General features: G+C 37.1%; 1 protein-coding gene across 1 annotated transcript in view; it reads right to left on the minus strand.

Annotated features, from left to right (window-relative positions):
* Nucleotides 1-1,812: 1,812 nt before the first annotated feature.
* OXCT1 (3-oxoacid CoA-transferase 1) overlaps nt 1,813-14,014 on the minus strand; it is an 82,524-nt gene continuing 70,322 nt past the window's right edge. Inside the window, exons 15-17 of the mRNA XM_084224694.1 lie at nt 13,857-13,937; nt 11,756-11,857; nt 1,813-5,538 (exon numbers count right to left, since the gene is read on the minus strand). Of these exons, the coding sequence (XP_084080820.1) occupies nt 5,503-5,538; nt 11,756-11,857; nt 13,857-13,937 (219 nt within the window). The 3' untranslated portion in view covers nt 1,813-5,502. The remainder of the gene's footprint in view (nt 5,539-11,755; nt 11,858-13,856; nt 13,938-14,014) is intronic.

The raw sequence follows: 14,014 nt of genomic DNA on the forward strand, positions 1-14,014 counted from the left end.
ATACAAGGTGAGACCCTTTAGCAGCCAGGTGGGTGGACACTGGCTTGTGACCCTCATACAGGCATAGGTTAGAGAGAAGCATGATGATCTGCACTCCACCAAGGGCAGCATTTCTCATCTGTGTAATAGCCTCAGGGGCAATGCCCAAAAGCATTACAGCACTACACCAGCTGCAGTCAATCTATCCAAGATTTACACAAATTAAACAGTTTTTCTCTGGATTACATGCTCAGGGGACAGTTTTAAGAACATGGAAATAAAAGTTCTATTTTTAGACTCTACTGCTCCCACAAATAAGTCATGTTCTGCTTGCTTCTGCAAGCCATTACACCAATAAAATACAATCAATAGAAAGTATCACGGAAGGCAGATGGAGAGACCAATCACCTTGAAGGCAAGGATTTCTCCTATGCCCTTACTTCTAAATGTGTACATAAACATGAACCAGACACAGCTACACAGCAAGTTTTTGTAACACAAAATAGCTACTTTTATCTTTGCTGCAGCCTCAAAACCTGATGTCATGCAAATACATTCAGTAAAGTAATTCCTTCCCCATTCTGTTGTTCTGAATTTTTTTTGTTTAAAGCTGCCAAACACACTGTGGAATGGGTATGTTAAGATCCCTGGTCTCCAGCAGCAGATGGCTATTTGCAGAAGAGGGTTCTGTTCTCAGAAGAATACTGCTGTGCAGCAAAGAAATTATGTCCTGGCCAAGTCTGCTCCCAACTCCTGCGATCCCCAGCCAGCCTCCTCACTGGTGGGGTGGGATGAGGAGCAGAAAAGGCCTTGGCTCTGAGCAAGCACTGCTCAGGATAAGGGACACATCCCTGAGTTACCAACCCTGTGTTCAGCACAAATGCAAAACACAGCCCCATACCAGCTACTGTGAACAAAATTAACTCTACCCAAACCCAAACCAGCACAATAGGCAAAACAGAAGACATACAAGCTACCACAAAACTTCTCAGATATGCCTGTAAGTAACTTTCTCTTCTTCCCAAAGGAAAACATAACCTTCCACATTTGTATGGGTGGATTTCAGATCTGCAAGATTGCTGTATTATCTCTGGGGGTTTGGCACTTACCTTGTAGCCCCCTTCACAGGGATGTTGGATTTTGACCACGCATATAATTTACTGAAGAGTTTCATTTCAGAGAAAAACATCAGGGTTTTTTTAAATGACTCTAAACATTTTTCTTCACATTTATCAACCTGCCTTCTGATGATACTGAACAGAAAACGACTCTATGACACATTTATGCATGACCTTATGACAGGTATGGAAGGATGACCCCACTACACACAGACATTTTCATCCCTTTGCAATCATCTATTTTATCATTCAGTAGGTGGTTAATGGAATTTGTCTTCATGTGTCATCTAGTACAATTTTCAGAGTGCAGCCACACGCTAACATCGATGATTAACATCTCAAATGTGATCAGTTCTACAGCAGTTTTAATCAAAAGGTAAAAAATCTCTTCTCTAAGGACTACATATGCAGTCCATTATTTAACTTGATTGAAAAACAAGTCATTTTGAAAATGAATGTGATAATTATGTTTGAGATTGACCCAACAGAGACATCAGTGAGAAGAGAGAACATGTAGAATCCAGCTGTTAACTGATTTTTGAGCTTCATTATTTCTGTTTATCAAACCCATCCACATTCAGACAAGACCTTGAGGTTTTGCCATGTGCTGATTTGTGATATGGTGGCGTGAACACAAGCTAAACTTTTACTTCTCCCAAACGCAGAACAGAACACCACAAAAAATAGTAACAGACAAATTAATAGACAAAACCTGTGATTTTTAAACCTTTATTTTATTGATTGTTTTTGCACATAGGAAGGACTTTGATGTTTAATTTGCAGAGTTTACAGCACAGCTATGTTTTCTACATTTTTTCCTTCTTTCAGGGACAAGAATCAATAAAATATAAAGTAGAGTGCAATGTGATAATATAGTAGAATCACCATCTTATTCAGGACAGAGGGTATCAACTGTCCTTGTTTGTGAAGTGCTGTCAAGCAGGGAATGATTTCAATCCCAATAAACCTTAATCCCTGCCATGCCAACTATTGCAACTACTGCTCAGAGTATACCTTACCTGTGAACCACACTTGTGCCCACAGAGAGGGAAATACTTAGGAGTGCTTTAATTTTTATTTTGCTTAACAAATGAATTATAAAAAGGATTCAAAGCTTGTTGCAATTATCTTGTGCGAACTCATGACATTTTCATAACAATACCAATATTTTAAAACAATCTTTTGTCCTCAAGATACAAAAATTCATGTGCGACATACATATCTTGTCTCCTGTTGCTACAGCATCACTGCTGTTTATGGAGAGAGCCTGTTCTCCTTTTATCCCCAATTTTCAGCACCATGTACTTTTGCTCTCTTGCATTAACACTGACACAAATAAGACACAGAACTCAAATGTACAGCACATATGACAGTCTTCAAGTACTCTTCCACACTCTTGATCAAGTGTGATCCCCAGGTTGAAGAGAACCTCTTGCACAGACCTTAGCTCCTAATTCCTCACAACATCCCTGTGAGGTAGGAAGAAAAACATCCCCTTTTCCAGCAACAGGAGACAAGGCAGAGAACACAGCTGTCATTCCACAAGGCAGTAAGAGGACCAGAAAAGCTGGAAATAGGGAGTTCTTGGGTCCTAATTCTTTGATTCAGAAACCAAGGTGCTCCCAGACATTAACAGGTCATTAGTCTTTTTATAGCCATGTACTAATGACAACAATAGCTTCTGTGCGTGTACCAGCAAAGCGAAGTTCTATGGCAGAAAGAGCGTACACCTGATCCTGCCCTCAGACACTTCTCCTGTACTTCATAGTTGTGTAAAGTTCACTGGAATTAACTAATCAGTTCTACAACTAATGTAGCATAGATAATTGCAATAGATCAACATTTTCACTTATAGATTTTTTTAAGACTTGCCCATCTATTTAAATGTTTGTGTTCTTTGGTCTTTTTGGTTTTGTGGGGTTATTTTCCTCTGGTAAGTTAACAGTGACTGCCCTCCCCTCTACAATAGTCTTTATAATTCTCCCCTAAAACCATCATCCATTTTGGGTACTCTATACAAGAGCTTTGAGTGAAGATGAACAAAATGCTTTCAGGGACTACACCCATTCCCTCAGAGTAGCTCTTCAGAAAGTATAGACAGGCACCTTTTGCTTTGTCACCACCACAAGGGTCAGAACTGTCACTCAAGTGTCTTCATGGATTAGAGAAGAGGCCTCTGGGCAGCTCTATTCAGAAGTGGAACTGTTTACAGTGAGCTAAAATAGTCAGGTTTTATTATATACAGATTTTTAATCTTCAAAACCTCTGTGAGAAGAACTTGAGTCTACCTCCACAGGAAAAAAAATGGTCAAACTTAACTCATGTGGAATGAGTGAGTAACACAGGGAACACATCTAAGTAGCCTAAATAGAGAAAACATGAAAATTAACATGCTGTGTTAAGATACCTTGGAGCACTATGATAAATGCAGTTTCAAGTCTTTGATGACAATTATCTATCAACCAATCACTTGTACACATTAATCATGAAATTAGCACTGGTCTTTGTACAACACACTTCTTTCCCACAGGCTCAGCATCAGGTCTTGCCTATAGATTCAGGCTACACAATGGCCTACCACCCACTAGCAGCCATGCATTCAAGTCACAGTTTAGTATTATGGGAATACTTTTGTACTGGCATAACGGTGTTTACAAAGGCATTTTGTTTATTTCTTTCTGGGATGAAGGGTAGTTTGTTATGATATTGACAAGAGATTATCAAAGAACTGTTTAGGGTAAGTGCAACTATACAATATAATACCTCCAATTGAAGCAGTTTCACTGCTGTAAAACCCATGCATGGATCAAGACACATTTTGTAGCTATTTCCATGAAAGAGAAGCATTTAATATTTTAGAATGGAAAAATGCTGTACTGAGGCTAGTACAAGAGCTAAATATTGCACGATTTTTCTGTCTGGTTGCCCAAGAAATGTGTTACATTCCTTCCATTACACACATTGACTATGGTGAATCCCTTATTCACTTAGTATTAGAATGCTTTTCTATGTCATGTGCTAAACATGCTTATTACATGTATAATAGGCATTATGTAAACTTCTTGTCCATCTACATTTTACTTGTTTTTCAGTCACTTAATATGCTCCAGTCCTGATGTCACACATGTCAGGAATTATTTTAACTGAAGTGTTTTACATGTTCCTATTTATATAAATGACATAAATGACAGAAACCATTATATTGGAGAGAACATTGTATTTTAGTAAATGTTGATTTCCAGTCAATTCATGCTCTGTATAATAAAGACATATTGTACTGATTTGCTATTTGAGATCCAAAGCTGTCATATTATCTGTTTGCAATAGTAACAAAATATGAAAATGGTTTTGCAATTAACAGGGAAAATAAGGCCTTCATCAAAATGACTCTGAGATAATGTCTTTTCATTTTGATTGTCTCAAGATATGATGAAATTGGGTTCCAAACTCTTTAGATTTTTCTGGTGCGTATTGCTTTTACCCTTAACCATCTGTATTCCCTTCAGAAGACTCTTCAGTGCCCACAACCTTATCTTCCCCTATTTCTCTATGAGACACTGGAAGGACAGACCTAACTCCAGAAACTATATTCATTTGCCTTTGACTGGGAGCTGAAGAGAAGCATTATATCTGGATAATACAAGCAGTTCACGTGGGAAATTGTGCAGCTATCAGTTGTCTGCATGAGGACAGACACTTTTTCATCTTCCTCCTTCACACAAGCCCCATTCTAGTTTGTATGACGGAAATATGAAGGGTCATATTTGGACTTTGGGAGGTATAGACCTCTCAATACCAACAGACACACATTGTGGAAATAGCAGATATATTTAGGTCCCAATTATTTCCACTACTTTAAACAATTTTGTTACAGACTGATGAAAAGGTTCAGGAAAAGGAACATCCATATTCCCAATATCTCTCTACAGATACTTGTATTTGTTTTAGCCACTCCAGAAAAGAAAGACCCACACCTTTACAGGAGAATGGACGTGGTAAGTGCTATAATTCCAGAGCAACAGATATCAGCAAACAAAGAGGCAATCATAAAATTTGCATGACTTTTTTTCTAATTCTGTGTAAAAAACCCCTAGTATTTGGCAGAGAGACTACAAGGCATTTTTTTTCTCTTTTACAACGACCATTAACATTTAACTATAACATGATTTAAAACTTAGAGAATATATTCACCATTCCAATAAAGTTGGTAATGTTATGAAAGCAGAATACAATTAGGCATATAGTCACAGCCTGAGTTTAACTATCTGGAAACTACTTAAAGAGCCCTTAAAAAAAAGAAAAAAAGAAAAAAAGAAAATAAAAAGTAACATTGCAAGACAGTCATCAATTTATTCCATTTGGAAACAAGCCTTCTTGTGAATTAAGCCCAGTTTGTAATTCGCAGTTAAATCTGCCTCATTGGTATTAGTTTCGGTGAAACCTAGCAAAAAGAAGGGAAAAAAGAACCCAAAAAAGTTGTTATACAGATAAGATCTAGCAGCACAACCCACCATTCACTTCCACCTGTATCTACTATGTACCACTGAAGACTCGAGACACTGCACTTATTTAACCTGCCATATTTGCAGTATGTCAGAAATAAACACCACCATTATTAAATTTTCTGATGCAAGAATACAAGATATGTGTGGTGCTACTATCCAGATTCTCAGCTTTATTTATTTTGAGATAGGTTATTGGTGTAAGAATGTAAGCATATTAAACTTGGGAAGATGAACCTGTACTTGCCCCCTCCAGATTCTTCTGTGAAGTAACAGTAACAGTCAGTCTTTTGGAAGATGCATGTAGGCAGGGAATATGCAATGAAAGGTATCCATATACAATAAACACTCTGCAACTATTGTATATGGATACATTTAATGAGATTATTTGCTTGATGATGATATAATACAATATCAAATTTATATTTCCTACTTTTAAATGTCTTTCTTCCATTCACACTCAATTTTATTTGTTTAATGATTATGTAGTTAATTAATTCCAATTTTGCTTTTTTTAAAAAAAACCTTGCATTCTCCCATTCACATTAAGTTTTGTGTAAGGACACATTTATGTATTCTATTATTTTAATTCATTTACTCACAAAATTCAATTAGTGATATTATAAGATATACAGCAGGCCAAAAATAAAACATAGTAAGCCTGAACAGGAAGGTAGATGAGGAAAGAAGGTGTAAATAGTAACAATACAGAGAAGACTTTGTATAGCAGCAGTGGTTAACATTTGCTTGAACTCTTACTCAGGTCTACATGAAACCTCTGAGGAATAGGTCTCCACAGAAGGTCCAAGCCTCTTTAATTATCTCCTGTTCCCAGCTTGATGCCCCAGGATGAAGATCAGAAATAACTCATGTGATCTTACTTTTTCAAGATGAAAAACAGTTCCGTGGATAATCTGGCCCCTAGCTGATGAATGTGCCCCCTGGAAGCATCACCTACTGCATCCTCCTGCCTCCTGAACCCATCTTTTTCAGTTAAAAGTACTTAAGAAACTAACTCATGAAAGAATAATATATAAGTGCCTTTTCAAGCATTAATGCTGCTTTCTTTTAGAGGTACAGAGCTGTATTTTCTGTACCACTTAAATTTCTATGTGATCTTTCCTCCAGCCACTATGTATCATCATTTAAGAGACTTATGAGACTAGCCACTGAGGAAAACTTAGTTCATGAAGAATGTGTTTACTGTATCAAATGCTAATGAAATGTTTTCAGTGGATAGCGACAATTCACTGATTTTTTTCAAAGTTGTGTGTGAACCAGGATAATAAATAGCTGTAATAGGTACAATGCATCAGCATTCTTGGATTAGTTCCAGAAATGTTTCAACATTTCAGAATCCCAGTTACTATGCGCCCCACTTTATTTGGGCCTATTTGTGCCACAGACAGGGATGGTTCCACTCAAGTAAAGCTAAACACTGGAGGATGAAGGTAGAAGCACTAAAATCTATATTCTGCAAACAATAACAAAGGCAATTACTGGAGAGATTTCTATTTTTTCTGATGTTGTTGATTTCAGTACATCAAAACATCAAGTGTTTTACATTTGACGAGCATATTCCATTAAATGTGGTATCTGCACATCTGACACTAACAGCTATCATTTGTGTGTACCACTATCCGCTTCAGATGGCTCTGATGCCCATGAGTCTGACGTGCCATAAAGTCTGCTCAGGATAAGGAAGGTGGTGAAAGCCCAGCACCACTCAAAACTGGACCCAAACACAACTTTTGCTCTGACTAAAATGTGATTAAATAAGCAGAAAAATGCCAATGTAATGGGACAATTTGTGCTTGGAAAACAAGGAGTAATCAAGTCTGAAATGCAGAAAGCATTTCTGGACTCCCTGTGTCCACTAGAGACAGTCAATCCAGTATCCCTCTGTGCTAAGAGGACGGCATTTAGTAAGGGCTGAAGGAGCTTAATGCAGACCGTATTCACAGTGCACAGCTTCAGAATTGCTACTTTACCTCCTAAGCAACACACTCTTAATATTACTTCACTTACAGGAAGAGCACCTGATCTTGAAAGCTTCATACTTTGCTAATGTTGGACAGGTAGGTGCTCTGGGAGGAGTTTGCCTGTGCAGTCCAGTACATGGCCTCTCAACTGGTAAGAAGACACATGGGCTCTGGGGCTTGTTGCAGTCTAAGCCTGTTGAATCTCTGATTTCCAAACCCAAAGTACCCTTTTCAGCTACACAAACAGACCTACACTTATTTCATTGATTTTCCATGAAGCAACCATTCCTTAAGGTTCTGATTCTGAACTGAATCCTGTTAAGTTCCATTTGCCTTAACAAGGAAGCAACAGCAAGCTGGTACTCAAAAATTTAAAATGAGCTCTTAAAAAACAAAAAGAAAAAAAAAAGTGCCTATTTGTTAAATTAATAAAAGTTGCTTATCATTTATTAACACCTATTTTTTCATTTCAGAGAAATGCAAACCACAATTCTAAAATTCTAAGATCAAATATATATGTGTATATATATGATACAAAAATCTCTTCTAATGGTTTTTGCAGCAGGGGTGATTGATCAGGGAAAAAACCCCACAGCTTCCAAGTAATAATCAACTCAATCTTGCAACAGCCTCAAAAGAAAATGTTCCTCAAAGGAAAATGTACTTCCAGAATATAAAATCTGTATCCTTTATAATTTTTAACTCAGTGGTTGAACTTGGACGGACAATTCCTTTTTAAACATACGCTAGACATGGCAGACGCTTTTTCTATACACCATGTTATCTTTGAACATTTTGAAAAAACAAGCTTTAAGACTAAGGGGGGAAAAAAGGTTGTGATGGGGACTTTTGATTTATCCTGATGATTTTTATAATTAAATACATCTGCAAAAGTATGTTCTGTCATGGTCTCATCAATGGTAAAAGGCAGTACAAGCCCAAACAGATTGCCTGCCAAGGTGATCTATATGCTAGGCTACAGCAAATCTTATTTAAGCATGCAAGATAAGCCAACATTTTGTCTTCACAACACAGTAAAACTGAGGGCGAATTGTTTATTTTTTAAATGATGCTAGTCTATAAATGAAGATTGTTGACTCTAAATCATGTTTCCTTTGACATTTTGTTTTGCAAATGTTCTTTAGGAGATGTTTTTCCAAGTAAGTAAGCAGGCTGTGAAATGGAACTGTATAGTCAAATGTGTCTCAAATATGGTCGTATAGACAATGAATTTCTCCTCTCCAAAGAGGAGTCTACATGGGGTGAGGCAGTTACATATAAAGCCATCTCTTAAAATCTCATTTCTAGTGAACTCAGAAAGACATTTGTTTTAGTTCAGATCACACACTGCATCTACTGGAAAAAAAGCTACCAGAAAAAGGGGTCAGCTCCTCATTTCCCCCTGATTAGTTCTGTTTCAAACTAGGAAAATATATGATCCTGCTTTTACTGTGGCAATACAGTATCACTAAAGCTCCTGTTACCAATATAAATAAACCCAAGATGTCTCATTCAGTGAACATAAATAATCACAAGCACAACTGTTACTCTTGCAAGAAAGCTTAAGGCAGAGTTTTGAAACATGAAAAAAAAAGACCAAGGATGCTGCAGTCTGAATAACTGCCTATCACTATGCTTAAATTCCTATTTTCTGAAATTCAAAACAAAGCGAAGAACCTGTAGTTTTTTGCTATATATATAATTCAGGCCAGCAAGGGTCCAATATTACACAACAGCAACTCAGTCTTGCTGTCAAACATTTCCACAGAAGATTTGGTAAGGATTTCAAAGACAGCAGGGGCCTGGAAACATTCTTTACAGGATGTAGGGGAAAAAAGGAAAGAAAGGGCTAGTGTGCTTCCATGCCACAGGTTTAATAAACAAATAACTTAGGTTCTTGTCATGCTTTCAATCTGCAGTGCTGTGGGGACTGTGAGGACTTTTGTAAGGAGCTGTAAGTACATCACACCAACACCTGCACGTGCTCTGGCAGAGGTACATGCTTTGCAAACAAGCATTGTTTTGCAAGCATTTATGCAAGCTACTGCAATCAAGGTAAGTACATGTAAATCCATAAACCAAGAAGCATCTACATTTTTCATGCCCACAGCTCGTGATTTCATGCATGACTGCAGCAGCCGAACAAAGCAGACTGTGCTGGAGTTCGCTTTCTGGAGAACTAGGAAATGATGCCTGTGAAGATCCCTTCCTGGTCTTGGAGAGACATCCCAGGGAGCCAGACAGTGAATTGTTCCAATCCCTCTCATGAACTCCTAACTTCAGGCTACACTAAAGAGTCGAAGTTTGTATCACTTGTTTGCAACATTTCCAGGAAAGCACCAAGGAACAGAGGGTGGTGCTAATCTTTTCTTTGGACCTAATTGCCTTGCCCTGTCATACCTGCTGCAAAACTTAATCTCATGGCCCATCAGTTTAACCTGATCACTTCTTTCTTTGAATTTTTTGCTTGCTTCTGCTTTCACTGCCTTGAGTATAGGCAGCTAGCATTTACTTTGGGAAACACCACTTAATTGAATAGGTATCTCTTGGTCATCTCAACAAAAAAAAACCCAAGTCCTTTCAAAGAAGCAGGTTTGGAACAAGTAAGAATTTATTTCAGTGACTTCTGCAAACAGAAGTCCTTTGCTGTAGTTTACATCTATTTAAAATTGTACCTACAAATCATGAAGTTATTCCCCAAGTTAAATCCAAAAGAACAAAGCAGAGTGTCTGACTGCAATAGATACAAACCTATAAAGATCATTTCTATGTTTTAATTCTGTCAAGCTAGCTGCTTGACAGATCAGGCCAAGAAAAAGAAGTCCTGGCATTATCAAAGTTTTTTTAAAATGATATTTTTTTACTAGAGCAAAGTCAGAAGCTGAATGAATCATTTCATTTCCACAGAGAACTGCTGTATATGGAAGTTTGCTTCCACTTTAAATTAAAAAATAATAATGACTTCCCTAAAATATGACATGGAAAGTTAGTAACCTAGCATCGTTAGGTTCAGGAAAGTGATTCTGTAGCACCTTCCTGCACTCTGCAGTTGCAGGCTACTAGTCTTTAATCCAACATCTTTTTCTCAGATAATTAAAGGCATTTTCAGCAGTTAACAGACCTTTATTTAAAATATCTAAGGAGAAACACAATTATATTTAGTTATCAGAAATACTCTCTTATGAACGCAGGAAATAAATGAAATTTCACAGGTTCATTCCTCAGGAAGTTTCCTTACTAACAAGAATATGCTCAAAGCCTTAATAAAAAACCCTTGCACATTCCAAATGCTCTGCAGTTTATGAATTAGGTGCCATGAATTAGGTGACATGTCATGAAACTGCAAAAAGGAGTATTTTACTTCATTACTAAATATTCCTGAACTATTTTTACAGCACAATTTTTACACTGTCATACTTGCTCCCCCCGCCAAAGGAGGGCTGACCTGCCCCAAAAGACTTCACAACACAGAAGAAAAGATTTTGAAATGTTGATGTAGGGACAGGCCAAGAAGAAACTGTATTATCAACCATACATGCATTCAGTTATACTCCAGAGTGCTACAGCTTTCTATTAATTATGTAGTTTTGTGTTTTTATTAAGTAAGACTTAAGAATGAATGTGAATGTCAAAAGGCAGGAGTTTTCTGGATTAATGCAGAGCATAAGTTCAATTTGTACAAGGCAGTCTTAGAGCAGTTAATTGATTGGCACTACTAACACAGAGGGGAAAACTAGTCACTTCTGTCAAGAAGACTCACAACTCCACCTAAAGACAGCATGAAACTTAGCTACAGAGTTAGGTAAACTAGGTTATGCAGTGAAAAAATAAATATTTATCCATCTCTTAAGAGATTAATCAACTCCCATTTTCAAAGCATAAAAATTTCCTTTCAACTTGTCTTTTTACTCTAATTTAAACTTTATTTAAATTTTTAAACTCTACTCTAATTTAACTATTTCTCCATCTCTCCTGGTTTTCCTAGCTTCTGATGCTTCTGATATCATCACACTATATTAGCTCCAAATTATCTTAATTGTAAATCGCACATGTAATCTATTCAGTCCTCATGTATAAAGAAGAAACTACTTCAACTACAAGCCTTCATGTGATAAGTGTTTGTGGAGAATATTTGTTCTGACTCCAAACTGTACTGATTTGGAAAATTACTTACTGCGAAGTCACAGCCAGTGCTTTTCTTGATATCATCTACTGTCAGTCCTTCCCAGATTTCTATGAGGGTCAATCCCTTCTTCTTGTCCACATCAAACACTGCCTATTAAGTTTAAAAAGCACATAATTATTTTTTTTTATTATTAAAAGAGAAAATGAGGATGTAAATGCAGTAACACTAAACAAAATGGTGTCCTGACATTAGACAGCATTCCTTCAGTAACATAAGATGCCACTTTTCACTATCATAACTGACTAATACATGTTTCTGCCTCATTTATTTGTACTGAGAAAGAGAATCTAGAATGTGTTAGAATATCTAGAATCTAGTATCTGTTAGTTTTGTGGGGGAAAAGTGCAACTGTTCATCACTGCAGGAAATGTGGATCATGCCTGCTGCTTCAATCTGGTGAGAATGGGAGGTTCAAAGGAAAGGGCTGAGATGTTCTTTGCTGCAAGACAACTTCCACCAAGAGTCCACAAAAGAAATAGAGGAAAATAATGTCTTCCCATTCTTTTATTTCATTTCATGGCCAGTAGAGAAATCATCTTTGGCTGACTATAAGTTTCTCCAACAGCTACTGCAATGCAAATGCTAGAATTTTTAAAAGCTAGCAGTGAAAGACAAGATGCCCTGCAGTATTTTTAAAAGAAAGTCTGAGAGGAAGAGGTTGAAGGAGCAAACGCTGTTCTGTCTGATGTCTTTATAAGATACGCACTCCACCTCTGAGACAAGTGCATCAAATAAAAATACCTGTAAAACAATGTGCACTTTAATAGTGCCTACCAGAGGGAGATACACAGGTTGCAATCTAGTTGCCAGGGAAACCATAAGGTCTAAAGTAATTTTCCTTAAAAACAAAAGTTTGGTAGCAAAAGACCAGCAGAGCTTCAACTTGAATGAAGTGAAGTCGTAAGCTTGTCACAGAAGTGTCCTAAAGCCTAGTGGTCCTTTGGGCATATGAAACTGCTTTTTAAGGGACTGGAAAAAGACAGCTTCTTTAAGTCTTAAAAGAGACGCTGGGCATAGGGAACACTCCAGGACACTACTGTAGAAACAGAATTTGCAACACTATCCAAATGTTGTTGCACATTTGTATCACTTACTAATAAATCCACAAGATCTGGCAATTGATAAATATTACAGACATTTCTACTTGTTTATTTTCTATTAGTCCTTGTTCTCTCTCATTTTCTTTGTACCTTATATTTGTATGTGGCCAGTTGGTAGAAGAATAATTTTAAAAAAAGAAAACTTCCATATTTTAATAAGTTTTCCTTTACTTTGTGAAGAAAAATCCTTTAGATGTAGCAATATCCCACCATGAGAAAGAAAATTCTTCAGCAGCACCTTTGATGCATTGTACTTGGCATAACAGATGGCTCACAGAGGGACTACTCTAAGTCCTTAAAAATGTAAACACCAAAAATAAAAGGAGTATGACTACAGCAAAAAGCCTTAAGTCACTTATCCTTTGCTGAATAGATCCACTAATGTACTTTGAGCAGCAGCAGTATCAGATGCTCGTATGTTCTTCCACTGGAGAATAAATCACTTCACAAATGGAATCAAGTAAGGACAAAAGAACTAAAGCTCTGCTACAGTCACAGGTTTCTCTGAAACAGTATGTAATAAACATGAAAGATGCTAATTGTCCAACCTATGTGTGCTCTGCTGGGAAAAAAAAAAAAAACAAACAAAACAAAAGGACAAAAACAAACAAACAAAAACCTAACAAAAGGAAACAACAATGCACCTTTGCCTCCCAAGCTGTGATTACAGCCATATTAGAAAATTAGCATGTCACAGCAAATTTTCAGAAATACTTTGGGGGAAAACAAGGAGATACTTTTCATGCCTGTCATATGTGGCATCTTTGTTCTGAAGGCATGCAAGGGTACAGTTCAGTAAGCTAGATGTCAAAACTTTAAAATGAAAAATACGAGCCCCAAGACCTCTGGATCTGAACCCCAAAGCCATCTTTTCACTTCAGTGGCAACAGATACTGAATATAGTCTTCATTTTTGCTAAGCTTTGCTATTGTTTGCTATTAAGGATAGAGGAGGAAATTATTAACAAGGAGTCAAGAAAAGTACTTTACCTTTTCTGTAATGATGCGGTCAACACATTGTTTCCCAGTAAGTGGTAAACTGCATTTTTCCAGGATTTTATGGACATTTCCCTGTGTTTAACAGTATACAAATATCAGTTTTTTAAAAACTCAAATATGTTCATGAAAATCACAGCTGTAGCCATTCA

This window comes from Fringilla coelebs, assembly GCF_963513975.1.
Source record: "Fringilla coelebs genome assembly, chromosome: Z".
Taxonomy (NCBI): domain Eukaryota; kingdom Metazoa; phylum Chordata; class Aves; order Passeriformes; family Fringillidae; genus Fringilla; species Fringilla coelebs.